Source organism: Callorhinchus milii, unplaced genomic scaffold, assembly GCF_018977255.1.
Source record: "Callorhinchus milii isolate IMCB2004 unplaced genomic scaffold, IMCB_Cmil_1.0 Scaffold25, whole genome shotgun sequence".
Classification (NCBI taxonomy): Eukaryota; Metazoa; Chordata; class Chondrichthyes; order Chimaeriformes; family Callorhinchidae; genus Callorhinchus; species Callorhinchus milii.
The window spans coordinates 7,718,830-7,734,929 of NW_024704766.1; the positions used below are offsets into that span (position 1 = coordinate 7,718,830).

The window sequence follows — 16,100 nt, forward strand, 5'->3', positions numbered from 1 at the left end:
AGAGCTTAATAGTGGTGGAGCCTGATTCCGAGCCGGGGGGAGGGGGCAGGTAGCCATAAGCACAACAACAACAACAACAAGATTGCATTTATAGAGCGCCTTTCACGTCGGGAGGACGTCCCAAGGCGCTGGACAGTTGGGTCGGGACCCGAGCATTGGGGAAATGGTCAGGGTGAAGGGAGGGAAGAGAGGGAGCGAGGAGGGGAGGGAAGGGACAGTCAACAAAGTAGCTTTTTAGGTGGGGCTTGAAAAAGAGAAGAGAGGGGGCAAGGCGGAGGGACGCAGGGAGAGTGATCCAGAGCTTTGGGGCATAGTGGCTGAAAGCACGACCTCCAGTGGTGGGGCGGAGGGTGCGAGGGACGAGCGGAGCCGGTGCCAGTCGAGCAGAGGCGCCGGATTGTGGATTGGAGAGTGAGGGGGTCGACGAACACGCTTGCAGGGCTATGGGGAGAGAGGTGGGGAGTGCGATTGATTTGGGTAACTTTTTCAAAGGATTGCCACGGACATGATGCGCCGAATGACCTCCTTCTGTGCTGTACAATTCTGTGATTCTAACCCAGACTATGCAGCGTTATGTGTGTGTGTTTGTGTGGGGTGGGGGGGGTGGGGGTATGTGGAGGGTGTATGTTGGATGTGCGTGTGTGAGGGGGGAAGAGTATGTTTTGGGGAGTGGAGGGGTGTGTGTCAGGGAGATGTTGTGTATGTGGGGGGTACATGTATATGTTGAGTATGTGTGTGAGTATGTGTGTTTGGGGGTGAGTGGGGGTGTTGTTGAGATGGAGGGAGAACTGCTGCTGTTCTTGCCCACTGAGAGCACTGATTTTGCAGGCTTCCAGCCTCTTACATAACAATATAGGAACAGGAGGAGGCCATTCTGCCCCTTAATACTGTTCCACCATTCTATAGATCATGGCTGATCTGTACCTCAACTACAATGACAGTCATTCCTGTCAATTTTGACCAGCTAGAACTCCCCCTCCCCCTGGGCTTTGGTTGCAGAGAGGGAACAGATCCCAAACCCTAGGGCCTGAGAGGACGAGTCTCTCTCAGTCCCAGTGACAGGCTGGGCTGGGGGCTGGACTGGACGCTGGCTGCTGGGATTTGGGGGCTGGCCTGAAGGCTGGGGGCTGGGACTTGGGGCTAGGGCTGGGGGTTGGGGGCTGGAGCTGGGGCTGCGGTTTGGGCCTGGGGTTGGGCTGGGGGTTGGGGTTTGGGGGCTGGGGACTGGGGTTGGAGGTTGGGGGCTGGGCTGGGGTTGGGGGCCGGGGTTGGGGGCTGGGGACTGGGTTTGGGGGCTGGAGCTGCGGTTTGGGGGCTGGGGTTTGGAGACTGGGCTGGGGTTGGGGGCTGGTCTAGGGAGTGGAGTTGGGGGCTGGGGCCTGGGGTTGGGGGCTGGGGCTGGCATTGGGAGCTTGGGCACCTGGCTCAGTAACCAAGGTTTACACCTGGTGCCCAAATGGCCTGTTTCTGTATTATCGAGTGACTTTGTGCCTCTTTGCTCGTGCAGGAGTGGCGGGGCGGGGGGCGGGGGGTTAGAGGTCAGGGCAATTCTGATGTAATCAATCCCCCAACACAGTGACTCATTCATGACACCACAATAACAATTACCCTTTGACCTGGGAGGCCATTCCGCTCTCCCCCCACCACTCCCGTTTACTCGGCACTGAGGGTGTGAAGCAGGGGGGGTGTCTGAGGAACAGTCACTCCACCAGCCGGGAACAACCTTACACTTCAGCAGGTCAGCAACACATTGTGGAGTCCTGTATCTCAGGGGTTAGACCCCTCGCCTCGCAAGCGAGAGGACCCAGGTTTGATTCCCGGGCGGGTCAGGACGAAACCTTAGGCAAGTTACCTTACTCCACACAGACACAGAGACACCCACACAAATACAAACACACACACAGACACACACACGCCTCTGTTTACCAGCAGTAAATAGGAACTCATTTGTTAGTCGATTGGTTAATCGCTTTCCGTGGGTAATAATCCCTTCAAAATAAATAAATAATATTAATTTGGTCACTCAATCCACGGCTGTGTGTGGGAAGCTGGTGTGCGCAGTTGGCTGCCGCATTTCGCTCATAAAATATTCACTTGACCGTATATTCTGTGAAGCACTTTGAGACGTCTCGAAGACGTGATAAGGCGCTATATCAAATGGAAGGGTTATTATTATTGTAGCACATTGTTAAATGGCTGTAATATTGTCAGGGAATAACTGACCCGAACTTGAGGGGCGGCAGGAGTGAAGCTCAGCGAGGAGTTAACAGCACAATGGCTCCAGGGCTTTCCTGCAGCAAACAGTCACAACACTTGACAGAAATTACTGTGAACACTTTGGGACATTTCCATGTAGTCGGCGATGTGCAGTTCCCAAGATTTGATGGTCACATAAACTCACTCCGAGGAACACCAGATATTCCCTGTTGTCCCCGACTGAGACCGCTGTAGCTACAGTCTTACACACAGTCGCACACACAATCTCACACACACAGTCACACACTCAGTCTCTCACACACACAGTCACACACACACACAGTCGTGCACGCACACACACCTACTCACACACACAGGTACAGATTCTCATCCTTTCCCAACGAACATTCCTCAGACAGTGTTTTCTTCTGCAGAAGTGAGCGTAAGCAGTGAGTGTGTGTAGTTAGCAGTGAGTGCGGGCTGTGAGTGTGAGCGTGAGCAGTGAGTGTGTGTAGTTAGCAGTGAGTGCGGGCTGTGAGTGTGAGCGTGAGCAGTGAGTGTGTGTAGTTAGCAGTGAGTGCGGGCTGTGAGTGTGAGCGTGAGCAGTGAGTGTGTGTAGTTAGCAGTGAGTGCGGGCTGTGAGTGTGAGCGTGAGCAGTGAGTGTGTGTAGTTAGCAGTGAGTGCGGGCTGTGAGTGTGAGCGTGAGCAGTGAGTGTGTGTAGTTAGCAGTGAGTGCGGGCTGTGAGTGTGAGCGTGAGCAGTGAGTGTGTGTAGTTAGCAGTGAGTGCGGGCTGTGAGTGTGAGCGTGAGCAGTGAGTGTGTGTAGTTAGCAGTGAGTGCGGGCTGTGAGTGTGAGCGTGAGCAGTGAGTGTGTGTAGTTAGCAGTGAGTGCGGGCTGTGAGTGTGAGCGTAGGCAGTGAGTGTGTGTAGTTAGCAGTGATGCGGGCTGTGAGTGTGAGGCAGTGAGTGTGTGTAGTTAGCAGTGATGCGGGCTGTGAGTGAGTGTGAGCAGGGAGTGTGTAGGTAGCAGTGAGTGCGGGCTGTGAGTGTGAATGTAAGCAGTGAGTGTGAGCAGGGAGTGTGTGTAGGTAGCAGTGAGTGTGAGCAGTGAGTGTGAGCAGCATCTCACACCTCTGAACAGCAGCTCAGGTAATTGACACACCGCCTGGTGGGTAGTGCGGCCGTGTGTGGCCGATGCCCTATATTACAGCAGCAAACACACTGCGGCTGAGCTGAGGTTCCTGTGTATCTGCTCCAACCAACACAACCGCCACACGTTATAGTTACACACACGGCGCCTGGCGTTCACGTCAGGAGGACGTCCCAAGGCCCTGGACAGTCAGAGATTTGTACCTGAACTGGGGGTTGAGATCAGGAGGAATGGAGGGCAGGGAGGGTGGGGGTAGGAGAGTGACTGAAGGCACAGTCAAAGAGGAGGGTGTTGAGATATGCCTTAAAGGAGTTGAAGGAGGGGACGAGGCAGAGGGACTGTGGGATGGAATTCCAGAAGGGAGTTTCTCCCGGGGTCTTGGCCAACAATCCCAGACTGTTTGTGAGATATTGCCTTGTGCTGCTGGCCTACAACATACAGTCACTACACTTTATAGAGAACATTAACTGGGGTGTTTTGACATGATAATAATAATAATCCTTGCATTTGATATAAGTACCTTATTACGTCTTCAAGACATGAGTGTGAGCTGTGAGTGTGAGCATTGAGTTTTAGTGTGAGCTGTGTCTCCAAGTGTTTCACAGAATATACTGTTAATAATCCCTCAAAAAAACCATAATAAATTAGTCATTTCAATCCACGGCTGTCTGTGGGACGCTGCTGTGCGCAATTGGCTGCCGCAATTCGTCCACAAATATAGTCAATTCACTTTACAGTATATTCTGTGAAGCACTTTAAGACGTCGAGAAGACATGAAAAGCGCTATATCAAATGCAAGGATTATTATTATTATTAAAGTGAATTGACTGTATATTTTGTGGCCAAAATATGGCAGCCAATTGTGCACAGCAGCATCCCACAAACAGTCATGGATTTAGTGACCAAATAATTATTATTTACTTATTTATTTTAAAAGTGATCCGCCAATCAACTACCAACAGGGTTCCTATTAAGTGCTGGTAAACAGAGGCGTGTGTGTGTGGAGTAAGGAAACTTGTCCAATGTTTCGCCCTGACCTGGGAATCAAACTCAGGTCCTCTCGCTTGAGAGGCGAGTGCTCTAACCACTGAGCTACAGGACACCACAAGGAGTTGATATCAAACGTGAGGATTATATCAATATTATTGACTGTCGGTCACTCTATGTTCCTGGTAGAGACAAACATTCCTGTCAGAGTAATAGGCCAGGGTTGTGTTTCTGTAATGAGACACTGGACACCGTCTCTCAGTGATATCTGACCAGTTTGAGGGAACAAGTGCTCATGTGTATGGCGACTAGAGTTACTGGGGGGTGGGGGAGGACGGAGGAACAGCAAGGTGGGGGGATGGAGAGTTACAGCAGGATGGGGGGGTAGGTATCGGAACATGAGGTAACCACATGGAGCTGTATTTTGTAATTGTAATAATGAAATGACTATTTGTACTTCTAATCTACCAGGGATTGGTTGCTTTAACCCATTGTTACAATGATCCTGTCAGGTTGACACCATCTCAAAGTGTTTCGAGCAATGACTTACTTTCCAGTGTAGCGACTGTGAAATAGGCAAATACCCAGCAGATAGTGTGTCCCTGCAATGTTCACAAACACACAGATATGTACACAAACACATATATGCATGCACAAACACACACACACAGTGACACAGACACACATACAACAACAACAACTTGCATTTATATAGCGCCTTTCACTCTGGACAGACTGGACAGACACATACACACATACACAGTGACACAGACAGACACACACGCAACCACAGCCGTGAGCATTTAATGTGTATTTTGGGAGGGATTTTAGTCTGAGAGAATATTATCAGCCCAGAGAGACACCGGGACACCTGAATGTAAGAGTTCAACTTGTGTTCTCTCCACGTTCCTCTCATTCTAAATAATTCATTCGCAGATTCTTGTTATTAATGGAATTAGTTCAGTACAAATCCTGTGCTGTGAGTGTGAGCAGCCCCTACTCCCGGCCAAAACAGCTGATTCAGTCGGCCCCAGTGAGGCGCTCTGAAACTTTTTGACGATGTGATAAAGATCTGTGTCAAATACAGGATCATTAATTGGCGTTCATTGTCTTTGGTTAATTAGAAAGAAACCAACTTCCAGATTAAGCCAAAATGTTTTGCAATCCCGTGTGGTTAAGTTCAATTGGCTGCCGCATTTCACCCACAAAATACACAGTCAATCCGCTTTACAGTGTATCCTGTTGAAGCACTTTGAGATGCCGGGATATCAAATTAATTAATTAATTAATGTAAGCGCTTCACAGAATATTCATAGTAAAGTGTAGTGACTGTGTATTTTGTGGGCAAGCTGTGAAAGGTTTGCAGACTCTGAGAGAATTGTGGCGTCTTAAATAAAACAGGACACTGTCCCTTTAACTGGTGTAATGGAGAAGAGTGCTGGGTGACTGACCCAGGCTGTGAGCTCAGGGTACAGGCAGAGACAGTGGTTATATTTAGCCCCGGGGCAGAGACAGCAGAGAGACGCTGGAGCAGCACACGGAGGGCCGGGGTAAGCAGGAGTTGGTGTCCGGGTCCTCGTTGGGGGTCTGTCCGCCTCTGGGGGGGGAATTACTCCCAGACCCTAGCCTGAGTGAGTTCCCAATGTCACACAGTGCGGGGAGAGAGAGAGAAAGAGACAGTGAGGGTGAGGATGTGTGTGAGTGTGTGAAATTGTCCTAAAGTTAAGTTTCACACAATTTGGGCAATGAACATACTTTTAAAAGTAATGGGAATGTTTGTCACTGTCGGTAGGTTTACGCCTCTCTCGCACTCTTTTTTGATGTTTCTCTCTTTTCTCTCACACTCTCTCTCTCACTTCTATTTGATTCAGTGAATGACGTTGTTGATCAAAATAGACGTGACTTGTGTTTCTGTTCCAATCTCTCACTAGGGACAGATGCCAATTCCCCCCTCCCCCCCACACAGAGTGAGCCTTGCCCAGTCAGTGCCACTCTCACTCCTCCATTCTCACCCTTGACGCTGAGAGGTAAACTGGGTCTCCTCAGAGCTGAACTGGCCCTAAGGTGACATGTTTTGCCAACAGAATAAGGGAATCGAGTCCCCCCTCTGTGCTGGTCTCTAGTCCCGGTTCCTGAGCCGGGAGGGGCCGCAGGGTCCCAGGGCACTCACTGCTGATGGCAGCACAGCCCGGCCCGGCTCATCAGCAGGACCTGGAAGGGCCGCCTGGTCACTGGGGGCAGAGAATCCTCCCCCTCAGCTCCTATTAACTCCGCAGCCAAAGCTCCAACGGGTAAGGGTGGTCTGAGCTGGACAAGCTTTGGGGAACCCCAGCCATCATCAGTTTGTGGGTTCATGTTCAGCTTTTGAGTTCATGCTGTGACAATCAGCAACGGCCGCTTCGCTGGGTGTCGGGGGGTTTGGGGGGGTGTCAGCTGAGACGTATGATCCAACGTCCCATCTCCCTGCTCAGGTGGATGTTAACAATTCTGCGCCACTGTTGGAGAGGGGAAAGGAGCCTCTATATCTCAACTCCAATTACCCACCTTTGCCCCATATCCCTTGACCTCCTGATCTGACAAACATCTTACCACCTTAGTCTGGATAATGTGAATGGATCCAGCCATAAATCACAGCCTTTTGGGAGAGAGAGAGAGTGAGTTCCAGATTTTCTCTCTCTCGTACTCTCACCAGCAGAGATTCCTGGCAGAGTTGGAGCTCTGAGATATACTGGCTCCCCTTCTCGTCTCTCCATCGGACGTTTAAACATCAGGAAAGGGAGTGGGGAAAAGGCAGAGAAAGAGAGAGGAGTGGGACTGAGGCGAGATCCCTCAGTGACATCGACAGCCTCTGAGCCGAGGCTGATGTCACAACTAATCTAATGGGCTGCCATCCACTGAGCTGCTGTGTCTTGGTTAAATGGGAGGGAGAGGGGAGGAAGGATACACAAGGGTATTTTAGGGGTAAGTGGTGTTTTGTGCTGTTATTTTGGGGTAAATATTTTGAGTATATTTTGGGATGTCATTGGGCGCAATTGGCCCCTGGGATTTGCCCACAGAATACACAGTCACTACACTTTATAGTGTATTCTGTGAAATGCTTTGAGACATAGGAACGTAGGAGTATGGGAACAGGAGGAGGCCATTCAGCCCCTCGAGCCTGTTCAAGCCTGTTCTGCCATTCTCTAAGATCACAACTGATCTGTATCTCAACTCCAATTACCCGCCTTTGCCCTGATATATCCCTCGATCCCCTGAACTGACAGACATCTCAGTTCGCCTCAGTCTGGACAATGGGAGTAGGCGTCTCAACAATGTGATAAACCACAATATCAAATGCAAGGATTATTATCATATAGATTGGGTATTTGGGGGATAAATATAGGATTACGTGCTGTTATTTTGGGTACATATTTGGGGTATGGTTTGGGTATGGGGGGGAGGCTCATGGGGGGGAGCGGATTTTTCTGTGATCCCAGCCTGACCTCCTTGTGTGTTTGTTCCCTCAGCAGATTACTAGCAGGTGATTTGCTTCACGTGGTGCAGAACCCAACATGGAGTGAACGGGAGCCGGTCTCGGCAGAGAGACTCCGATCGGCCATCACCATCAGCAGGTAACCACACCCTCCTCTTCCACCACACCTTCGGTCACCCTCCTACCCCACCCCTCCCTGCCCTCCCCACAATTTCCCTCCCACTCCCTGCTCTCCACACCCCCAACGGCCCTTCACACCACCGCTTCCTGCCCTCCACTCCCCCTCCCTGCCCCATTCTCTGCCCCCCTCCACCCTCCCTGCCCTGCACTCCTCCTGATCCCAACCCCCAACTCAGGTCCAAATCCCTGACTGTCCAGCGCCTTGAGATGTCCTCCCGACATGAACAGCTCTGTGTGTAAATGTAAGTTGTTGTTGTTGCTGTTGGGATACTGCCCTGTGTCAGGGACTCTGTATAAACACTCAGGGCCCAGGAATAGCTGACACTGGGATCCCCTTCACACCCTATCCATCCGGCACTCACACTGTTGACGAGACGAAACCACAATTCCTCTTTCCTTTAGGAATATTTTCTGGCCAGACGGAAGCCATCGTGTCTAAGCCTCAGCTACCTGTTTATCTCTCTCTCTCTTTCTGTCTCTCTCGCAGTCTTTCTCTCCCTCTCCCTCTATCTGGGGGTGGGGGTAACGTGGGGGGAAACAATCGGGAGGGGGGCGGGGAAGTCACGTGCTCTGTGTGGCTCAGTCACTCACTGGACAAACCCACCAGAGCACATGACGGAGGAGCTAAAGTTTCTTATGCAGTAAAACACACATAATCCAGTCTAATCTGTATAAATCATATACAATCATGTAAATTGTGCATCTGTCCAAGTCCTGATGATTTTCTATTAGGTATCACTTTCACATAACTCAATGTCTGGTCCCAACTGATAGGATTTATGTGGGGGTCAGTGTGTAACAGTCAGTGTGAGAAAGTGCCTGTTTGGGTACTCTGAGACAGAGAGGGAGAGATAGGGAGAGAGAGTGAGGCAGAAAAAAGGGAGTGAGAGTATGATTGGCTTATGTCGCTGGTCTCTTCTCTCTCCGGCACCCAACTGCTAAACCGGGCTATTCCCAGTGTTTTTGCCAAGTCCTGTCTGTCTGTCTGTCTGTCTGCCTGCCTGCCTGCCTGTCTGTCTGTCTGTCTGTCTGTCTGCCTGCCTGCCTGCCTGCCTGCCTGTCTGTCTGTCTGTCTGTCTGTCTGCCTGCCTGTCTGTCTGTCTGTCTGTCTGTCTGTCTGTCTGTGTCTGTCTGTCTGTCTGTCTGTGCTGTCCTTATCAGGAGATGGAGGAACAGGGTAATTTTAGACGCTCATTTCATTCCATTCCATTCCGTGCAGAGAACTGTCCAGGCCGGGGTTTAACTGCTGTTTCCTGTGACATGCGGTGATGGGTGGGGTGGGGGAGTTGCTCAGGGTCTGTCTCTGGGGTGGGGGCGCGGGGGTGGGTGGGGGCGCGGGGGTGGGTGGGGGCGCGGGGGTGGGGGGGAGAACGCGAGCGAGTGACATGTGCATGCGACTGAGTGCCAGGACAGTGGAAGGTGAACTGGATGGACCTTGTGCTTCTTTCGTCGAGCAAATTCTTATAGAGGGAAGCTGGAGGCTACTGACTCAATGGCAGTCCTGTCGAGGGGTGACGGGGTGGGAAGGAGGGGATTGGAGGGGAGGTGGGGGGAGGTCTGTTTATTCCCTGATCTCAGGCCTTCAGCTGTGGGAGGACAGGGTAACGTGGGAAAGTTCCACCTGTTAATGGTCAGGTTTAGCTGACGCTGATTATCGCTCTCTCTGCCACAGCACCACGTCATGTAGGACCTTGATCAGCTCGGGTTTTGTGCCATTCACCAGGTCAGTTTAGTCAGTTAATCTGTTGTCAGTTAAGTCAGTTAGTTCATGACAGCAAAAGCATCGCCCTGACACCCAGCCAGGCTGGAGGTGACAACATCAAATCTCATTTCAATGTGTTTAAAATTTCTGATCAACACGGCTTTGGCTGAGGGAGGAATATCAGCCTGTGTGTGACTCTGGCTGAATGAGTCAGAAGGTTTGTGGGTTCGAGCCCCATGTCGGGACTTGGGATAACATAATCCAGGCTGACTCTCCAATACAGCGCATTGTCAGAGTTGCCATCCTTTGGATGAGACATTAAACTGAGCTCCTCGTCTGCGCCTGTTCAGGTGGAGGTTAAAGATCCCGCAGCTCTGGTTCTAAAAGGAAGAAGAGTTTCCCTCTCTCTCCCGGTGTCCCGGCCAACAATCCTCCAAATAAAAAAATTGTCACTCAATCCACTGCTGTCACTGCTGTGTAATTGGTTGTTGCGTTTTGCCCACAAAATACACAGTCACTGCATTTTACATTATATCCTGTGAAGCACATTAAGACGTCTCAATAAAGTGATAAGTTGATAACATTATATCAAAAGCAATTATTTTTATTACATTATTATTATAATTATTGTTAATGAGCCTCTCTTGGGCGAGCGGTGGCCGTGTGCTGTGTGTCACAGCTCTCACCATTGGCGGGTGGGCCTTCTGCCACTCTGTCCCCACCATCTTACCCCCTCTCTCACTACCTTCGAGACGCATCTCAAGATCCTCCTCCTCAACCGAGCTTTAGATCTCCCCGTTTCCTCGGCGTTTTGTTCGACCCTGAGCTGTCCTTTCTCCCTCATCCGCGCCACAACTGGCACCGCCTTCCATCACCTCCGGAACATCGCCAGACTATGGCACTACCTCACCCCTCACGCGGCTGAAACCCTGGTTCACGCCTTTGTCACCTCAAGGCTGGACTATGGGAACTCTCTCCTCGTCGGCCTTCCCGGCCCTCCCTCCACACTGCAGGTCATTCAGAACTCTGCAGCTCGTGTACTGTCCCGCACCAGACACCGCGCCCACATCACTCCCACCCTCGCCCTCACCCTCGCCCTCACCCTCGCCCTCGCCCTCACCCTCGCCCTCGCTCGCCTCCACTGCTCCCCATCCCCCAGAGGATCGAATTCAAGATCCTCATCCTCACCTACAAGGCCATTCACGGCCTCGCTCCCTCCTACCTCTCCAACCTACTATCCCCCGACCTACCTGCCCGTACCCTCCATTCCTCTGGCTCCGGTCTGCTCCACGTCCCCCGCCCCAACCGCCCTACTATCGGTGGTCGGGCCTTCAGCCTCTCAGCCCCGAGGCTCTGGAACTCCATCCCCAGTGCCTTCGCCGCTTCCTCCCTTTCCTCCTTCAAGGCCGGTCTCAAGACCTTTCTCTTTGACCTTCAGCCTTCAGCTCCGCTCTCGACTCTCTTCCTCCTCCTCGCTCCCTCCCTTCCCTCCCCTCACCCTGACCATTTCCCCCCTCCTCGCTCCCTCCCTTCCCTCCCCTCACCCTGACCATCTTCCCCCTCCTCTCTCCCTCCCTTCCCTCCCCTCACCCTGACCATTTCCCCAATGCTCGGGTCATGACCCAACTGTGCAGCGCCTTGGGACGTCCTCCTGACGTGAAAGGCGCTTTATAAATGGAATCTTGTTGTTGTTGTTGTTGGTGTATGTGCTGTATGTTGGTGTATGTGCTGTATGTTGGTGTATGTGCTGTGTGTTGGTGTATGTGCTGTATGTTGGTGTATGTGTTAGTATGTTGGTGTATGTGCTGTATGTTGGTGTATGTGTTAGTATGTTGGTGTATGTGCTGTTTGTTGTTGTATGTGTTAGTATGTTGGTGTATGTGCTGTTTGTTGGTGTATGTGCTGTATGTTGGTGTATGTGCTGTGTGTTGGTGTATGTGCTGTATGTTGGTGTATGTGCTGTATGTTGGTGTATGTGCTGTATGTTGGTGTATGTGTTAGTATGTTGGTGTATGTGCTGTGTGTTGGTGTATGTGCTGTATGTTGGTGTATGTGTTAGTATGTTGTTGTATGTGCTGTGTGTTGGTGTATGTGCTGTATGTTGGTGTATGTGTTAGTATGTTGGTGTATGTGCTGTATGTTGGTGTATGTGCTGTATGTTGGTGTATGTGCTGTATGTTGGTGTATGTGTTAGTATGTTGGTGTATGTGCTGTGTGTTGGTGTATGTGCTGTATGTTGGTGTATGTGTTAGTATGTTGGTGTATGTGCTGTGTGTTGGTGTATGTGCCGTTTGTTGGTGTATGTGTTAGTATGTTGGTGTATGTGCTGTATGTTGGTGTATGTGCTGTGTGTTGGTGTATGTGCTGTATGTTGGTGTATGTGCTGTGTGTTGGTGTATGTGCTGTATGTTGGTGTATGTGTTAGTATGTTGGTGTATGTGCTGTATGTTGGTGTATGTGCTGTATGTTGGTGTATGTGCTGTATGTTGGTGTATGTGCTGTGTGTTGGTGTATGTGCTGTATGTTGGTGTATGTGCTGTATGTTGGTGTATGTGCTGTGTGTTGGTGTATGTGCTGTATGTTGGTGTATGTGCTGTATGTTGGTGTATGTGCTGTATGTTGGTGTATGTGCTGTGTGTTGGTGTATGTGCTGTATGTTGGTGTATGTGCTGTATGTTGGTGTATGTGCTGTATGTTGGTGTATGTGTTAGTATGTTGGTGTATGTGCTGTATGTTGGTGTATGTGCTGTATGTTGGTGTATGTGCTGTATGTTGGTGTATGTGCTGTATGTTGGTGTATGTGCTGTATGTTGGTGTATGTGTTAGTATGTTGGTGTATGTGCTGTATGTTGGTGTATGTGCTGTATGTTGGGGTATGTGTTAGTATGTTGGTGTATGTGTTAGTATGTTGGTGTATGTGCTGTATGTTGGTGTATGTGCTGTATGTTGGTCTATGTGCTGTATGTTGGTGTATGTGCTGTATGTTGGTGTATGTGTTAGTATGTTGGGGTATGTGTTAGTATGTTGGTGTATGTGTTAGTATGTTGGTGTATGTGTTAGTATGTTGGTGTATGTGTTAGTATGTTGGTGTATGTGCTGTATGTTGGTGTGTGTGCTGTATGTTGGTGTATGTGCTGTATGTTGGTGTATGTGCTGTATGTTGGTGTATGTGCTGTATGTTGGTGTATGTGCTGTGTGTTGGGGTATGTGTTAGTATGTTGGTGTATGTGTTAGTATGTTGGTGTATGTGTTAGTATGTTGGTGTATGTGTTAGTATGTTGGTGTATGTGCTGTGTGTTGGGGTTGGGCTGTACAGTGCATTGTGGGATCGCTGTAATCAAAGCGGTTGTCATGGTGACGGGCGGACGCTGTGCCGCACATGTGGGGAATCAGTGACAAATGGCGGGGACTGCAACCCCGGACCCTGTGCCCTGGGAGTGAGTACAGCCCGAGAGGGTGTTACTGTGTGTTACTGTGTGTGTGTGTGTTACTGTGTGTGTTACTGTGTGTGTTACTGTGTGTGTTACTGTGTGTGTGTGTTACTGTGTGTTACTGTGTGTGTTACTGTGTGTGTGTGTGTTACTGTGTGTTACTGTGTGTGTGTGTGTTACTGTGTGTTACTGTGTGTGTTACTGTGTGTGTGTTGGGGGAGGGAGAGGTTGTGAGAGATTGTCTGTATGTGTGTGTGTGTGTCTGTGAATGTCAGTGTGTGTCTGTGTGTGAGACTGTGTGTTGTTGGTGTATGTGTGTGAATACAAGTGTATTTGAGACTGTCTGTGTGTGTGTGTGTGTGTGTGTGACACAGGCTGTGGGACGTGCAGGCAGAGGATTCTGCTGTAAAACTGGTTCACACCTCCCCTCAGGGTGGGAGCACACCCCCCGGGCGTTGTCTTGCCTGGGAATGGGTGTGAACCAGAGTGAAGTCACACACACAGCAACCTCAGGCCCTTTCTGATCCCGGTTCTCCTGCTCCGCTCCCTCCTCTGGAAGTAGTTTGATTTCCTGATTCTGTCTTGTGGGCCTGGAACCAGGAACGACGAACCTTCACCCTCAGCGGCTGCTGTTCACCGTATTCCCCAAACCCCACCCGGAACAGCATAACCTGGACCTGTCTTTGTGGTCAGAGCATTCGCCTCACAAGCCATAGGACCTGGGTTTGATTCCTGGGCAGAGTGAGATGTTGGGCGAGTTTCCCCACTCCTCTGTTTACCAGCAGTCAGTAGGAACCCGGTAGTTAGTAGATTGGTGGATCGCTCTCCGGGGGTAATAATCCCTTCAAAAATAATAATTTGGTCAATCAGTGCACGACTGTCTGTGGGACACTGCTGCGCGTAATTGGCTACTGTTTTTTTGCCCACAAATACACAGTCACTACACTTTACAGTATATCCTGTGAAGCAGTTTGAGACGTCTTAATGAGGCGCCAAGGCAGTGGTTTGACCAGGTATCTGCAATATTGCACTGCAGGAGGGGAGGGGGGAAGGAGGAGAAATCGCCTGGCGTCAATCCTATCCTCACCAATGAGCCCCTCCCCATATACACGCACACACGGGATGCTGGTGTCTGACCACAGGTGATCTTGCTGTGCGTAGCACGCCACTAGGTGGCGCCAGTGACTGTGACACGGGCTTGTTGCCTCAGTGGCAAAAGCCATTATAATGGCGCAGAGAATTCCCCTTCACCCCGAGATGTCGGACACTTTAATCCTGTCACCCCACGTCCAAGTATAAAACTGTCCCCAACCCAACCCCTCCCCGGGTCTGTACCCGTGTGTGCAGTTGTGTGTGTGCATGTGTGTGTGTATATGTGCGTGCAGTTGTGTGTATGTGAGTGTGGTTGAGCATCGTGCCAACATTCATTGACTTGATTCGCACGTGTTGGTGGTGGGGTCACTGGCTGGCACACATGTATTTGCCGTGTGGCTCACCGTCTCCTTTCTTCTTCCCCAGTAAATGCCAACCGTGGCCTCCCGTCCGTGCCAGCCATCACCATGTCACGAGTGTCCTCCTCCTCGACAGGCACCAAGCGAGTGGGTTCCTACTCCAGCTCCGCGATGACCTCCCACTATGGCTCATCCTACCACAGTTACACACCCAGCCTGGCCACGGGCTACGCCGCCCGGAGTGCCGGGACGCGACCGACCAGCAAATACTCACTGGATACGGACCGGGGCCGGCCGCTGCCGCGCACAGACACACTGAGCCGGCGGAGCGAGAGCCTGAGCCGCACCCCCATCAAGGCCTTTCCCACCGGACTGAGCGGAGGATATTCTGGGAGTTATGGATACGGCACAGGGAGCGTTCAACCGTCCAGCCTGGCGCTGAGCCGAAGGAAGTCTTTCAGCCAAACCGAGCTGAACTGTGACTTGCTAAACCTACACATCACCGATTCCTACCATCACCATCACCTGAGCTCTGGCAAGGGCTCCGGCCTATCCCGCCAGGAGCTTGATCCCCATCCCAGGGCTTACCGGGGGGCTTCCCGCCCTGAGGGGCTGGAGGGGGGCAGCACTGGTGGGTACACCCTACCCCGCACCAGCACCGCACAGGACACCATCACCGCAGCCTTCAAAACCAGCGATCGCTTTAGCCCGTCCTGGGAGAGGAGCTCGAGGACAGACAGCAGGGAGATGGCGGTGAGTGGAGGCTGGTGGGGGAGTGGGGTATGATTCCGCTAGGGTGGGGGGTGATGGCGCTAGGGTGGGGGTGATGGCGCTGGGGTGGGGGTGATGGCGCTGGGGTGGGGGGTGATGGCGCTGGGGTGGGGGGGGGAGCGGTAACTGCTTCCATTTACGCGGCAAGTTTCACATCAAGGAAATGTCTCCAAACGATCCCCAGAAACAAGAACCATTAGCATTGAAGTAAACGTAAGGGAATGAGGCTACTGAGCATATGTGTGTGTGAGCACATGTGTGCGAGTGCGTGTGTGTGTTTGAGCATGTGTGTCCCAGGCCATGTGTGTTTGTGAGCATGTGTGTGTGTGGGTGTTGGCCTTATAACCGTCACTGTGAAGTAAATGATTTCACCAGGTTGGGGGAAGGGTTAAATCTGTCCGGAGCATATTTGTGGTTTCTGTGGTGCTCGGCCGGTGCTCAGATTACACTGGTGTTGTGGTACGTTATACTTCATCACCTTCATCGTCAGTAGCTAATCGCGGCTGCTCCCAGAGCTGAGCCGGGCTGTCCTGAGCTGAGCTGAGAGAGAGAGAGAGTCTGGGCTCCACCATCCTGTGTCGCTGACTGTCTCTCTCCTCCCTCACTCTGTCAGGCTCAGTGTCTCCCATCTCCACACACCCACTGTCTCATGTCTGTAATTTGCACTTTGCTTTGTTTTTGCTGAAACCAAACAAGAGTTTTAACAAAACTCAAAACACTGCAGATGCTGGAAATCTGAAACAAGGACAGATGTCGCTG

General features: G+C 51.2%; 1 protein-coding gene across 1 annotated transcript; it reads left to right on the forward strand.

The window, feature by feature from the left end:
• The first annotated feature begins 4,702 nt into the window (after positions 1–4,702).
• On the forward strand, positions 4,703–15,356 carry LOC103173077 (ubiquitin carboxyl-terminal hydrolase 2-like). The gene is made up of 3 exons (XM_042343841.1): positions 4,703–4,737; positions 7,841–7,945; positions 14,638–15,356. The coding sequence occupies exon 3, from the start codon at positions 14,679–14,681 to the stop codon at positions 15,354–15,356; it is 678 nt and encodes a 225-aa protein (XP_042199775.1). The 5' UTR covers positions 4,703–4,737; positions 7,841–7,945; positions 14,638–14,678.
• The last annotated feature ends 744 nt before the right edge of the window (positions 15,357–16,100 follow it).

Bases quoted from the DNA above. Each gene is read 5' to 3' on its own strand.
- LOC103173077 (XM_042343841.1), top strand. From the start codon at position 14,679: ATGTCACGAGTGTCCTCCTCCTCGACAGGCACCAAGCGAGTGGGTTCC.